The sequence below is a fragment of the Cryptotermes secundus genome, unplaced genomic scaffold (assembly GCF_002891405.2).
Source record: "Cryptotermes secundus unplaced genomic scaffold, Csec_1.0 scaffold967, whole genome shotgun sequence".
In the NCBI taxonomy this organism is placed as follows: Eukaryota; Metazoa; Arthropoda; class Insecta; order Blattodea; family Kalotermitidae; genus Cryptotermes; species Cryptotermes secundus.
Genome location: NW_019731236.1, coordinates 481,623 through 497,342, shown reverse-complemented (window position 1 = coordinate 497,342; position 15,720 = coordinate 481,623). Strand labels below are relative to the sequence as shown.

Below are 15,720 nucleotides of genomic sequence, written 5' to 3'. Positions count from 1 at the left end.
CAGCCACGCAGCAGGTGGCAAAGTTCACCCCTAAACGGTACACTAGTGGATATTCGCTTTCCTAATTGGAGGAGAATGATAAAAAACCTCCCAGTCTGCCCGGTCCAGCCAATCATTGTCTGAAGTGGGAGGTCCTTTGCCCGAATTTTGGGGTAACCAGGGCAAGTATTTACCATTCAGAGGGTGCTTGGCAAAGAGACTTTGAAAGTTACGTTCACCGGGGGTACACGTGTTCGGATCCCCGTAAACACGCCCTGTGGTAACTATTAAGTGTGCGTCCCCAGAACAGCAAGTAAGCCTACATCCACGAATCTGTGAAGGGGACCAATACGGGCCGTTTCTATTTAATTAGTGCAAATTTAATAAAGACTCCATACACTTAATTGGTGTTGTGGTGATTTCCCTACGCCTAAAGCCCCACTAATCACCCAAGTCGTGGCCAGTCAACACGCCCTGAGAGGAGTCGAATTGCTCTACCGGGGGCTAGCAGAACCGAAGAAAAACGGTTACACTATGGCCCTGGCGTCGAATCAGCCTCTAACAGAAATAAGTACCAGAAATATTCTTGGAATGTTCTTGGGGGCAAAGAGCCGATTGTCCAGAAAATGTGGGAACCTCAACATCTCACAACCCTATGGACTTCTACGGCCTGTTACAGGGATGACTTTACTTTACTTTTTTTTTAACAATCTCAGTTAACCAATTATCTGAGAGTAGCTGCTTTGGTATTGACAGCTGCGGGGGTTTACTCACGTGATCAGCGTTGATATAGACGTAAATGCGCCCCTCATCTCCGACCAGCTGAGCCGAGTTAGCTGCCTGAAGGGAAAACTGAGGCGCTCCGACCACCAAGTCGTCTAGAAGGTCCCCGTTCAAATCCACAACGCACAAGGCTCCTCCAAAATTCTCGCCCATTTGCGTTCCTTCCAGATCTTTTATGTACTGTAGGTCATAGCCATTTCTGCGCGGGAAATCGAAAACGTACACCTGCAGCATAACACAGTAGCATTAGTCTATGTAACTATGCAAGTCAAATTCTAAAATCTGAGCTGAGCACGCCAGAAGGTCATTTTGAAGAAAATATCTTTCATATAAATATTCAATGTGGTTACAATTGTCTTGAAATGGTAGATTTTGAACAGCTGTATATATAAATATTTAATTTCCGTAACAATATATAAAGTTTTAGAGTAGTAAGTTGAAAATTAGAATAATAATAATAATATTTCGTGTTTAGGAACCTTAAAGACGTCAACAATTCTGTAAGGTTGCTGATAAGTATGTAATAATTTACGATACATCATTCTCACTTAAAAATCAATTATTGTGTATTCGGCATTAGTTTCCTGTAACTCAGTAAGGCAATTGGTTGGCAAGGGCTGAATATCGGGATTTGATTCCTGTCAGGAACATGAATTTTTCTCTTGACCACACGTCCCAACCAGGTTTGGGGCCTTCCTACTTAGGCTCCAATCAGACGGACAGGAAGGACATTTGCCTACGGGGCAAAGCGGCTGGAACGTAACGCTGACTACTTTCTACATGTTAAAATGCTTAGGCTTGTTTTATACTTGCATGCCACACGCCACATGCCACATGCTTGAAGTCAGGCGTGTGGCGTGTAAGTATAAAATTTCCATTTTATAGTTTTGTCAGTCGAGCGTGTGCCATGGCAGGGTTCGCAACTAAAGCGGTCGCTGCTGCATACCTTTATGAGAAGATGGCAAGAAAAGAAAAGAAGAAAAGGCGTTTCAGTGTTCATCCTCTCAACATCCAAAGAGACTTGAAAGGAGCTTTCATAACCCTGTACGCTGACTTACGAGAAGATGAAATAAAGTTCTTCAATTATTTTAGGATGAGCCCCAAAACATTCGACGAATTATTTGGGAAAGTTGAAAGTCATTTTCGTATTACAAGGACCCACTCCATGCCCATTAGTCCAATGGAGAGACTTTGTGTAACTCTGAGGTAAGCTTATTTTCTGTTTCATATAGACATAGAAAGTACAATTAAAACCTCCAAGGTCAGATTATTGAAACATTATTTTAATTATCACATAAACAAATACATTATATTTAGAAGTTTAAACTAACTAATTAACTAACTAACTCCATGGAGCTGAGCACTACTCGAGAGGCAGTTTTATCTTTCAAAAATGTTCATTCTNATAGCTTATACCTCGGAATGTTGAAGTACGGTCTGTTGGTGAAGTGATTTTCGCTGATGAGGAGTACGTCAATTCGGTTTTGTGTTAGGAATAAATCTACTTCATCTTTGTGGCTTGGGAGACCATTGGCATTCCATTGTGCTATTCGTAGGAACTCGGCCGGTTTTTTTTTTTAGTTAAGTTTGTTGATTAGCATGGTTAGCATGTTGAGTATCATACTGTTCTGTTGCATTAGCTGGTTAAATAGGTTTTTGAATTCGTCTAGGAAAGTAGAGAATATGTTGTGTGTGTCTTCTGTCTGGATTAAGCTTTGTTTGGTTACTTCGGCGTAATTTGGCCGCTGCGGGTGTACTATGGGTTGTATGTTTTTGTGAGGTATATTTGTGTTTGTTGATGTAGCCGCGGTGCGTTGTGTGATGGGTTTGTTGTTGCCAGCGATTAGCCTCTGGTAATGCTCACAGCCTTTGTAATTTGCAGGGTGGTCTCCTCCACACAGTGCGCATTTAGCTGGGGTGTTCCTTGATTTCTTGCACTCTGTTGTGTTATGCGAACCTCCGCATTTCTGTTGCAATACGATTTTGAATGTCCGTATTGCTGGCATCTCATACACTGGATCACGTAATTTTGTTTTTGTTGTGCGAGGTGGTTCTATTTCTATGATTTTGTTTTGTAGTCCTTTAATTTTGTACACTTCTTTGTTGTTACTGGCTGTCTAACAGAAATGAGTACAAGGAATTTTCCTTAGGTTGAAGGGCAGTCGGCGCGTAAGGCTGACAACCTCACCGCCATCTGTGAACCGATTGTCTAGAAAATTTGGGAGCCTCGACGTCTCATAACCCTGTGGTCCTTCGCGGCCTCTTAGAGGGATAGTTTTACCTTATATTTATGTTAACATTTGGCCTGTTGCAGAGTAGGAATGTTACATGTATTAAGTGGACCAAAAACGAAATTCCAATATTTCTTTACATTAAACAAAGACCTCAGGAAACTGGACTCACCACCAGGAATGACTCTGCAGCCCATCGTATCTTTTAGTCAGTGGACATAGAGGTATTTTCTTCCAGAAATGTGCAAAATCTGAGCATGAAACGAATTCGGGAAAATGAATCTTATTTGTACGAATGTCTACTATATTTATATGGTTAGTGTGGTCAACCTTACCATTTACCATGGTTTCAAAAGAATAACATGATGAAATAAATGCCATATTTTAATTGTGCTATACGTAAGTACTGTTGATGGACTTACTATCAAGGTAAGAAATTTCCATTCATATTTATATTTTCTTGAAATGTCCATCTATATTTATATTTCCTACCTTCGTAGCCATCCATGTTCAGGTCTCCAATGTTAGCAAGAGCAATACCAAACCGGGCACCATGCCGACGACTTCCCAGTATCATCCTGTCTCCTGTTATCTCTGCAAACCTTCCCTATAAAAAACATATATATTGAAGACAAAATTAGGCAAATAAAATTTTCATCCTCGTGAAGAAAACCACGTTCATGCCTTAACTTTGGCGTAAATTCTTATTCGCTACCGTTTCATGGGTGTGTGACGTTGGACTGTTACACTATATGAGAAAAGTATAGGAACCCGATGATTTCACCTGACGAAAGCATGTTGTCTGGTTGTCAATAGAAACTATGCAGGCATATCATAGGTCCGCGGGCTTTGTAAAGTATATATAGAGTGAGTCTAAATTATTGTCAGCATTTCCGTGGCCTCTATTTTTCAAATCGTAAATAACGAAATATAACTGCTTATGTAAAATGATAGTTTACTCAAAAAGTTTAATTACTAGTATAATCAGTACTGCAGACTGTTAAATAACTTCAACATGCGCACTTTTCATGGCTCGTAAGATGTCTAAATGCTGGTCACGGTAACCGAGTCGTCTAAGGCATGTACTGTCTTCGCTAGCTCTGAAGCCGGGATCATGGGTTCAAATTCCACACAAGGCATGGATGTTTGGTATGTGTATATGTTTTATCGGTGTTTGTGTTTTCCTGTGCTCAGGTAGAGGCCTTGCGATTAGCTGATCAATTGTCAAAGGAGCCCTACGGTCTGCAAAAGGATCATGAAACTGAAAGATCAGAGACCAGGGCCCCAGGAGGCTGTAGAGCCAGTAAAAAAAAAAATTAAAACGGTGTTCTTTCCGGTTTGAAAATTACAGGCTACGGAAAACCCGACAATAATTTAGAATCACGCTGTATAAATATTCCTTCTGTAGCGAGTACTCGCTCCCTGCGGTTGGAATACACGCTCAGCTAGCCAAATGAATATCGTCACAACTAAGTATTACGCTATTTCTCAGCCAACATCAGTCACCCCACCAACATCTGGGGTCACGACACCTAGCGATGTGTCAAACTTTTATTGAAAAAGACGTAATAGATGTCTTAAAGATTTATAGAAGATAATTATAAACTGGAACATACTGGACAAGGATCTATAAGAAATGTAGTTAAATACTNGACTAACGGAATGCTTGACATCCCTCCACCAAAGCCACTACCAGGAACTGTTAACCCTATACTGCCTCATGTATTAGTTGCAGATGAAGCTTTCTCTCTCAGTGAACATGTGCTAAGACCTTATTCCAGGAAACATCTGAATCACAACAAGAGAGTATTCAACTATCGGTTGACCCGGGCTCGAAGATATGTTGAGTGTACTTTCGGGATTCTAAGCAACAAATGGCGAATTTTCCATCGCCCTTTAAACGTTGAAACAAATCTTGCTGTGGACATTGTAAAAGCCTGTTGTGTTCTGCACAACTTCATTAGAGTCAGAGACGGTTTCGATTATGAAGACACACTGACAGTGGTGGGGTTCGAAGATTTCAGACAAGGGCTATGCAACAGAGGAGGTGGTCAGTCGAATGCTTCAATAAGGGACAATTTTTCACAGTACTTCTTGGGTGTTGGTAGTGTGCCGTGGCAGGAATCAATGATTTAAACTATGAAGAATTAATTATAAGTGTATTATGTGTTGTGGTTTGTAATTTCGTCATGTAACAAAAACAAGATCAGTGCAATTGCCTGTAAATTAAATAAACAAGGAACCAAATAGAAAATAAGAACTCACCTAATTTTTTCTTTAGATTGTCATCAGCTTCATCAAATATAGGGATGATACTGCTACAGATCTCTTCCCACGCTTTATTCCGCAGACCTCAGTTTTTGTAGTCTTCCTTTCCTGGGTTCCATAACATAGGTGTAGACTGCACTTCACTAATCAGCACTCTGTATCAATTGCATCAATTCTCCAAGCTAGCACTTTGCAAGACTACAAGCTAAACTGAACTGAACCGAACCGAACCGCTTTGCGTGAAGCGTCAACTATATAAAAACTCCCGTATGGTATTGGTCCCACCCGCGTGGCGGGACACGCTAGGCGGTGATGGCCGCACGCCTGTCCCGACACGCCTCAGTCGCATGCCAGGCGGCAGAAAGTGACCGCTCGACGAGAGCAGGTAAGCATAAAATGGTCCCATTTAAACAATGTTAATACACACGCCTGGCATGTATCATGTAGCGTGAGGCGTGCAAGTATAAAAGTGCGCTAGGGTTTTACGTCTTCTGATCTCTATGGGAGTCTGGACAAGTCTTCTTTCGAGGACCTCCACAATAACTTGTCCAGGCTGGGAAAGGTCAGTCCGTATAGTCACTACAACATGGACTGAATGGCCATGAAATGTGGGTTAGATTCTGGTCAGGGATAAAGGCGTTTCGCTTCTTCACACTGCACAGACCGCCTATGGGGCCCATTGCGCCTCTTGCCCAGTGGCTAAAGCAATGTTGTTTCCCCAAAGCGTAGAGCGGCTGGGGCATTCCTCTTCATCCAGCACTGAGGTTAAGAATGGATGAATATATCCATTCATTTGTGGGCTATTTGACGACGCCGTCGGTAACTCGGACGCTATAGCGTCGAATTATTGATGACAGTGAATTGTAACGGATGTGAATAGACGTGGCTGTGGCTTAGTTCAAGGTACTATCCCAGCATTTGCATGTAGGGACTGAGGAAGGTCGTGAAAATTCTGAATCAGGATGGTAAATGTCCCGGCAGAGATTCGAACTGAGAACCTTCCTAATAGAACTACAAATTTTTGCTTCCTGAGTGAACTTGCTCGATATGAATAGAGCGTGAATTATTACCTCCGCCCTCCATACGTCTCCATAGTGTGGTGGTTAATTATTCGCAGAGGTAACTTACGTTTGCTCCCAAGCGTTGTCATATGAAGAGTGGTCAGCCATCTGGTGGCCACTCCACTGGTGCAAGTAAAGGTGCTGTGCCATACAGATCCATATTTCAGGGACAATCCTTGTCAGAAACAGGAATTCAAGACTGACAGATGTCCCATCTTAAAGCAATTATATATCACGTGTGTTCAGACAGTTAGTTGTGGCATAGACCAGTCTCATAAAACTGCCACATATTTTCGTCTATTCATTTGCCCGTTGAAATACTGATCCACAGATATGTTTCGGTAACACAGTTGCATATACCACCACGGCTAGATCATCGGTCACAAGTTCCTCGTGGTAATGGGAATTCTCCTTTATCGAAGCATAAATATTTTTTTTAAGTTCGATATACAGGTATGACATATCAATACTTAGAAACATATAATGGAAAGAGCAGCGCTACTTCTTAGGCTTTCTGTAGATAAATTTGTGTAAAAATAAAGTTAGGCTTGATCCAGCGCAAGCAGTAAATCTAATTTATATGGATGGAACATTTCAGCAAATTACATACCTTTCCTTTAAAGTCAGCATTTCTTGGTGATGCGGCCACATAAATGTGAGAAAGTGACGTACTCAGGAATCTTCCTGAGCTCAAAGAATATCCTGAAACATAGGCACAGTCTTTTCAGTTAACAGTAAATTGCGGGAATAATTTGTGCGTCTTCTGATAATCCTTCCATGTGAACAGAAGGGCTAACGGAAATCATGTAGTATTAATAATTATGCAGCTTAGCAATCTAGATTTATGAATACTTGAAATACTGCCATATATTTTCATTTCAAGAAATTTGTAAGATTACATTTTCAACTTTGCAAATTGCGGACACAATATTAGCCATATACGCCCAACACACATGTTCCACACAAAATTCTGGGGGCATGAAATGGCAATAGCTACAGCTAAATCACGGAATAGTAAATCCAGAATTCGCTTCATCGCCATATTGTTACTATATATTCCATACAAATGTGACCTTATTAAGTACTCCATGTTCCTCAAAGGCCCATCAGAGTAGAGAACTACAGCGTCTGAAAGGCATTTTAGAATAGCAAAACTGAGGCAGAAGTAGGAAAGTTAGTGCGCGTCTTTCTGTCGTATATGTCTTTAGACTTGATAATCAACTCCTCCTAAAAAAAAAAAAATTGTTTCTGAAATGTGTACAATTGCTTGGGTGATGCAATTTCTCAAACAGTTCATTCGAATCAAACCAATGTTCAGTATAACGTAGTCCTCAGACAACATATCAATAGAGAACGTCATTTGTAAGAGTCTGTCTTCTTCTGCTGAATAATTCAAATATGTACAAATGATCCCATTATTGAATAAGTTGATTTATAATTAATTTCGATGCAAAATATTTGATCAGTAGAAGAAATATCACTTTCATAACTACACACTCAATACATTTTATGTATGTTATACATATGTGTGTGTATAGCTTATCTGGAGTAGTAAAAAATAATTTCAAAACCACAATATTGTATCAAAATAAAATATATATTTGGGGAGTGAAACGTGGATAACGGGAAATAATGATGCAGAATGCTTTCGTGTTGGAATTAACTTAAACATACGCTAATCCAAAGGGATGAAACCGAAGACTGCAAAACTGAAAGGGTAACAAGTGACATCTATCTATCTATGGCTCTACAGGTATATTTGTTGAACCTTGTCTATTTTTTCAGTTTCTTAATCATTTTACACACTTGTTAGGACTCCTTGGATGGGGTATCAGCCCATTGTAAGGCCGCTACCTGAACACAAAACAACACAAACACGGAAAAAATGCACAAAAATATACATGCCTCGAGTGGGATTCGAACCCACGATCCCAGTGTTCGAGCGGGCGAAGACGGTTCATGCCTTAGGCTCCGCGGCCACTGTGATCGACTAAGAAGTGGCATACATATTATTTTGTAAATCACGGCACCATATATATTGATAAGGGGAAGTGTAGACCACCCATAATCTTACGTCACTGCCCCAATTGATTCTGAAGGCTGAATGCTTGTGCACAGGGGAACTAAATTTGTAAAGATGATTGAAAGAAAAGAATCACTAGAAATGTCTGTAAAGAATGGCCTATCATTGCCATAGCCCATATAGCCCATGACAAGACAGGAAATAATCCTTGCTTGTAGTCCCAGCTGAACCTTTATATTGTCATGAAGTCATTTTCTTGGATTGACGTCACTAACGCTGTGATTTCTATTGGACTGACTGGTGAGTGATTTGTAGGATAGAAATGGCCGGAAATTTTTAAAATCCATATTCTCCGCGCTGGAGACATAATTTGCATAGAAGTATGGCGGAGTTTACAATATAAGCATGGAATTCTAGAGGGACGTTTAATTGTCAGTTGCTACCGTATTCTACAGGAAAATGAAGACGGCTGTATCTGAGAAGACTTACTGCTTCTAGCTTACCTAGGTAACTTCCTGCAGGAACTGATACTGTGTTTAAGGGGGATGGAATCTCGGTGACTGTTTCTATTCTCGTGCCACTCTGTCCATCATGAAGCGTCAGGTCCCTTATTCTAATTATTGCACCTGAATTGAAAGAGTTACATAATTTAGAATTCTGAATTCTCGGTCGGGAGTTCTCAGTTTCTCAGCAACATTAAGATTCCTGAGTACAGTAAGCTTACCTTGCCAGGAAAACACGCCAGGGGCGCCCAGTACCACTTCGGTACTGTTCTGAAAACATGTGATAATTTATTAAATTAAGTATTAAAATTATTCTTATATTAAGTATAAAAAATTTAAGAAGATATTGCACATTTTAAAGAAATTAATTTGAAATTTGAAGAAAGCCGTCTTCTGCGAGGTGGCGCTGTGTAGATATTGACTTAACCGACGTTTCGAAGGAATATATCCCTCCATTTTCAGGGCAGAAGAAAAAATCCGCGAGCGAGGACAGATTAGTCTGTCAGCACCTGCTCACCCTGGTTCCTAGATTGCGGATTTTCCTTGTTCTTCTACCCGGAAGATGGAGGCGATACGTTCCACCGAAACGTCGGTTAACACAGTATTTATACGGCGCCACATCCCAGAAGACGGCTTTCTTCATAGTCACCGCCGTGAAAATCTCAAATCTTACATTTTGAAATTTGTCCATCGTCCGAGTTTACTATAACCATTAATTTCAGAAATTTGGTTCCATTTTCTTCTCCGGGAGAACAGATGCTCTACACCATAGGGGTCCATGTTTGACAGCAGCTATGCCGAGTGGAACAAAATGAGTAGGTTTTTCCTCATAGTTTTCATCCGAAGATGGAAATACAGTAGAACGAATTCCCAGAAGGGGCGTCTTAATACGAGTATAGTCGGATAATGGACAAAGTCAAAATAAATATTTAAACAGCACTGCTACGTGCTTGGTGAGTACGGTATAGCCAAACTATTCCTCTTATTTACAGATATTACTTGTAACTTCGTAAGCAAATTAATTTCGATAATGTTACAATAATAAGTTGAATCATGCCTTATAAGAGAAATTCCTGCATAATTTGGGCAAGCATTGTTAGGTTCCGGTGATTTTAACGTCTTTCCAGAAACATGACGAAACGTAGCCGCCAATATACAAAAGAAAACTTTCATAACAGAAAAATATATTCAGTGATTATTCGTAAGGGTCTACTGTCTTTACCTTTGGTAAATGTGCTGTGAAACCTGCCTCCCCATACACATAGAAGTAGTCGCTATTTCTGGTTTGTTTTTCTGAAACCCAAAACACTATTGTTTATTTCTTCATCAACCAAACACTAATTATTGTCTTTTTAAAAAAATAATAGTGACAAAAGACAGATCTACTTTCATAATCAGACAATTTCCATTAAGCCAACTTCATATTACCGATGTTATTCGGTACTGAAACCGCGTCTTAAAGCAATTGCAAGAGGAAAGAGATACAAGTGCTTTCAGGGTGACGATTTGAGTTCTAATGATTATACGAGTATGTACCAGCACTGAGTAGAAGTTAACATCCATTTCATTTAATCAGCCAGTCACTTTATACATCTGATCCAATCCATTCATCCGTCAAACCACCAATTCACCCATGCCTTGTCGCCGCAGTCCGATTCGATACTGACATCCGTAGGATCCGAGGATCCGAGTATTCCAACCTACGCGTACCACTTGACCGGTTAGTAAGGAAATGGGAGAAGCAAACATCATGCGAGGAATCGAGCGAGTCATTGACTGAAACACTAATAACCAAAGCGAAAGGGAAAGATAGATAAAGATTAGTAACAGTTCCGTGTTAAAACTTCTATCTGAAGATACTGAGGAAAACTGCTGAAACGCTTTCACCTAGAAAATATTAAGACCAGACCAGACCAGTTCGTAAGTTAAATTGCTTCTGTTTCGACTTGAGGACATCTAATTTAGTAATCATTTATCGATTTTTCTAAGATTTGAATTAAACAAGAGTCAGCACTTCATGCTGCCCCAACAGACAGTGCTGGTCACCTATATTGTTCAGCGGTAAGATTAAGTCCCATGTTGGTTGAGAGCCGGCTGTATCCCCAGTCAGATAGCAGGCGCCATTCATGAGGTACACCTCATGAGTCCGGAGATAATAAGAGTTCCTCCATCTGGGCGCACAAACCTGCAATATGGCACAAGAGTAAGAGGTAGAAATGGTATTGAGACATGAATATACGTGTGTTATTTTACCATACATTTCTTTAGTGTATTAGAAGCTTTTACTAGGTCATCCGAATTTAACAAACCAAACACAATTCGTTTGAAATATGTTCTCCCTTTATTTACGCGCTTATTCAACAGTCCAAAGGCCAATTACAGAACAAGCAAGGGCAAACAGACGAGAAAAAAAAAACAGCCACATACACACAAACAGACATGCAAAACAATAGAACGTGTGTCATTTACACAATAACCATTCAAGTTTTGCAGTCATGCCAAGAAATATATTAATATTGAATGAAAATGAGTACTTTAATAATTAAGAAGTACAGTAATATATGTTTATGAGAATCAATTTTGGTTCCAAATACGTCAGCATCCCTATAAACACATAGCGCGGCTATGAGAGGGACAATTGTTGCAGAAGAACAGACATTGAACACAGAAAATTCTCTGAAGTTGAAGATCATTTCCACAAAACGAGGACAGACTTTGGAACCAAGGTAAAGTTGTAAAAGGAGCTGTGCAGTGAGGCGCTACCTCCTGTGCAATTTTAAATGTTCTAAAGCAAATGCATAACTATAATGGCCATGAGTAAAGGAATGAGGGCTGAAAATGCAAACCCCAATAAAAGAAAATTCTGTCTGTATATCTGTGTATTATTCCTATCAACTTTTCGATGACTATATAATTTTTTATGAAACTCGGTATATATATCATGGCACCTGAGCCCATTTCAACGGCGTACTTCATAAATCTCTCACATCTGTCTATCTGTATGTGTATACCTTTCTCTTTGCTAAGCAACAGCTCGATAAGAACGTTACCGCGGCAGCGAATACACATTCAATAATAGAAAAATTGTTGGGCGCATCATTTTCTATGCGGTTAGTGTTAATATTAAAGGAAAATAGACGACTAGTCCTTCCCAGAACTTCTTGTTTTGGTCTGTGGGTTTGGAGAAGAAAATGTAAGTTATAAGTAAATCCATGCAGTGGGATCCTTCTTTGAGAAGCTACCAGTCGCTCAATTAGTCAATAGTTCATGTCCTTTATGATACCAGTGAGCACAATATCAATTCTCGCTTCCATGTTCTCATGGCACGTTTCTTTAAGTACCAGTTTTGATATTACTGTAATGTATATGTAGAGGTCGCCCAAGAGGTTTCTTCCCTTCCAATTTTCCGACTACAATTGTGACGACAGCATCTGTACACGTCATTCACAATTGTATATTCTTAAGAACTGCGTCTTTCAGCGCTATGTGATTCGTGCTTTTTATACAGCGTAATTAAGAACACAATTTTTTAAAAATGTTAGCAAGAATTTATCTCACTAGTCGAACAAATAATGATAACAGACAGGGTAAATATAAGTCGTCTAGCGAAATGTAACGTACCAATAAATGGGCACCGTTGTCTTGAACTGCGATTGCGCCCCCAAGCCATGAATTGTCTCTCTTCTCCTCGACCGGGGAATTACGGTAAGCCGGAACTAGCCTGAGATCTACAAATAGTAATTTTTCACATTCACATATGCAATCCATTTGTGGCCACTCATTGTAGTGATTGAGCTCTCTCCTCACTGCACTAAAACTGTTTCCAGGTTACTTTGATCTCATTCGAAAGCTCTCCCTTGCTTCTTGAGTGTTGAAACCTTATCTTTTAAATTACATACACATTTTCTATTTGAGTACTTGAAGCGGTAATTGTAAGGGCCAGAATATTGTTTGTTTTTTATTACATTAAGGTTGGCGCAAGCCTAAATGCCACATCAGAAGTGAAGAATTCCCTTCCACACCAATTAAAACAGATCAATTTTCTAACAATTCCTTCACAATTATGTATCACATTATTATATGAGGTTCTTTACATATATATCACCGTCTTTTAAGACGGTAATGTACGAATATGTACAAAACTGTAACATTAATATTTAAGTGCAACATAATAACAAGAAATTTCAGGCAATGTGACAAAACAATCGTACCTAACCAAGTAACTAACTCCATGGAGATAAGTCCGTCTTGAGAAGCCGCCAGTCGCTCAGCTGCACAAGAATGTCACAAAATTATATGGAATCCGAGGATTTATTACCGAGTTCACAAGAGTCCACCATTGGCTCGTATCCTGGGTCAGATGAATCCAATTCATACCACCCCATTCTCTTTATCTAACATCCATTATAATGTTATCTTCCCATCTACTTCTAGACCTTCGTTGTTTCCTCTCTGGTTTTCCCACAAAAATTCTACATGCATTTCTTTTCTCCCCATTCGTGCTACATTCCTGCCTATCTCATACTCTTTGATTTCATCAGTCTAGTTATATTTGGCGAAGAGTACAATTTATGAAACTCCTCACTATGAAGTTTTCTCCAACCTCCCGTCATTTCATTCCTTTCCTGTCTAGCTCCTCAGCGCTCTGTTCTCAAATACATTCAGTCTATGTTCTGCACAGTCTAAGTTTCACACCCATACAAAACTACAGGAAGAATTATAGTTTTATATATATTTTGGAAAGACTTCTACTTACGTTGTTATATAATACGTTAAAATACTGACAATCTATGACTAAAATATGAATAAAAGATCGTCATAAATTAATTTCAATTCAAAAAGAAGTAAAAAATAGATGTGATTAAAATGTGCTACCTTAGCGTGTCACTGTTTCGCTTTTGTTCTCTCAACGGCTCTGTACTACATGGTAGTGCTCATATATTCTGTGAGTTTTAGTTCGGTATTGCACAAAAGTGCAATTGGTTTGCTATTCATTTCTGCCACAAGAGGATATAACAAGCTGAAAAATGCGGAAGTGGAGAAGGGCTTCACGTCACGCATAGCTAATTTTCTTCACTTAGCAAAATATCGCCCATAAAAGTACACATTACTTGGGCCCTAAACGGTTACAAGATCGTAAACTGGAAAATAAAAATACAAAGTATTTCTTGTAGTACAGTAAGGAAAGCTATCCTTGTGCTTAAGTAATCAAGCACTACACCATGAATAATTATGGGGGAATGGATGTATATATCTACGTTTTCTCGACCTCAGCACTAGTTTGAGGTGAGTAGTCAGCTTCAAGCCCCGACCGCTTTACCACTGGGGAAAGAACCCGCCATACACATTGAATAAGAAGCTATGTGGGACCCAGAGTAGGTCTGGACGACGTGGAGAAGAGAACATTCTTGATCCTACCGGGACTCGAATTCTGCCCTCAGCGTCGTCCAGCCTATAGCCAGTCGCAATACCGACTGAGCTATGCCGGCTTCCCTTTGTACTGCAGTTCAGTTTGGAAATTACTTTACTGAAGTTATATTCAAAAACTTACCCGGTCTGTCGAAAACAAGGTTTTGGCAATCGCCCTTCTCATCCACGCTGCACTGATACACGACACCCGGCTGATAGATGTCGCGCTGCCCGCGATATGTGGAATTGCCTCTCGGAGCTCCTACCACCAGCCTACAATACAATACGTATGAAGAGATCCATCACAGATTCGAAACCTACATTTCGTAACGATGGCGTATTGATACAGTGCTCAGTTTTCTCTTCATTATCCATCAGACAGATTTGAATTAGGTCGATGACAAGAATAAGAAAATCGATCATTGTACCAGAGATTTTACAGGTGGTATAGACATTTCTGAAATGGATTAACAACAAAGAATTTTCATGGTAAACATTTAGAACGATTACCTACTTCCAGATCCTGATGCATCTATGTTGATGATGTTAGTATGCTGGGGAAGAACATAGGTACCATAAAAAACTTGTGAAACTTTATTAGACGTTGGTATGAGGTGAGATTATTAACAAATGCAGAAGAAACTGAGAAAGTATTCAGGTCTCCTCATCAGGAAGTACGTCAAGACCACATCAGGTAGGTTATACAGAAGTTCATCAATTCTTAATAATACAGCANCTGCTTTGCAGTTCAGAATCGTTTAAGTTTCAGTCCGTTATTTTAATAGTGTAAATTAAAACTCCGTGGTCTGTGCAGTTCAGAATCGTTTAAGTTTCAGTCCGTTATTTTAATACGTGTAAATTAAAAACTCTGTGGTCTGTAGTCCGCAAGCGAAACATACAGACCGAGCGACCGCCGCTTGTCGGCGAAGTTAGTGCCAACTTTTGCGGATAGAGGGTGTCACATGGTCAGCACAACGGATCCCCACGGCCCTTAATCTCGGTTTTCTAGACTGTGTGTAGATTAATACACATATAATTATAATTTAAACGGTTGTTTTATACGGATGAAAATATGACTAAGGGAGGAATATAGTTTGAGAGCACAGGATTTGAGGTTTTCTCACCGGTGGTTATGATATAACACCGTGTAGTGTGTTGGAAGTCAATCGACTTTTGGAGGAACATATTTCCGCCATCTTCAGGGTCGAAGAATTAACGGACTACATGCAGTTATGTTGCAGAATATTAAAATCATCATATTTTGAGAGTGACTAAGGAACAAACGGTAAAGAGAACTTTGTGACGTAGGAGAGAGGGAGTGAAAAGGAATATGATGCAGCATGTATTGGAGAGATATGAAACAGATAAAGAATGTAAGAGGGAAAACTTAGAAGAAGCGACTACTTGAAAATCTACTTATTGGGGGCAGAATATAAATATGATGTGAAGATGTGGATTGTGTT

General features: G+C 39.8%; 1 protein-coding gene across 3 annotated transcripts in view; it reads right to left on the bottom strand.

The window, feature by feature from the left end:
- LOC111866632 (integrin alpha-9) overlaps positions 1-3,594 on the bottom strand; it is a 39,232-nt gene extending 35,638 nt beyond the window's left edge. For all 3 annotated transcript variants that reach the window (XM_023855765.1, XM_023855766.1, XM_033752357.1), the window contains exon 1: positions 3,486-3,594. In XM_023855765.1, the coding sequence (XP_023711533.1) occupies positions 3,486-3,570 (85 nt within the window). In that variant the 5' untranslated portion in view covers positions 3,571-3,594. The remainder of the gene's footprint in view (positions 1-3,485) is intronic.
- Between the last annotated feature and the right edge of the window lie 12,126 nt (positions 3,595-15,720).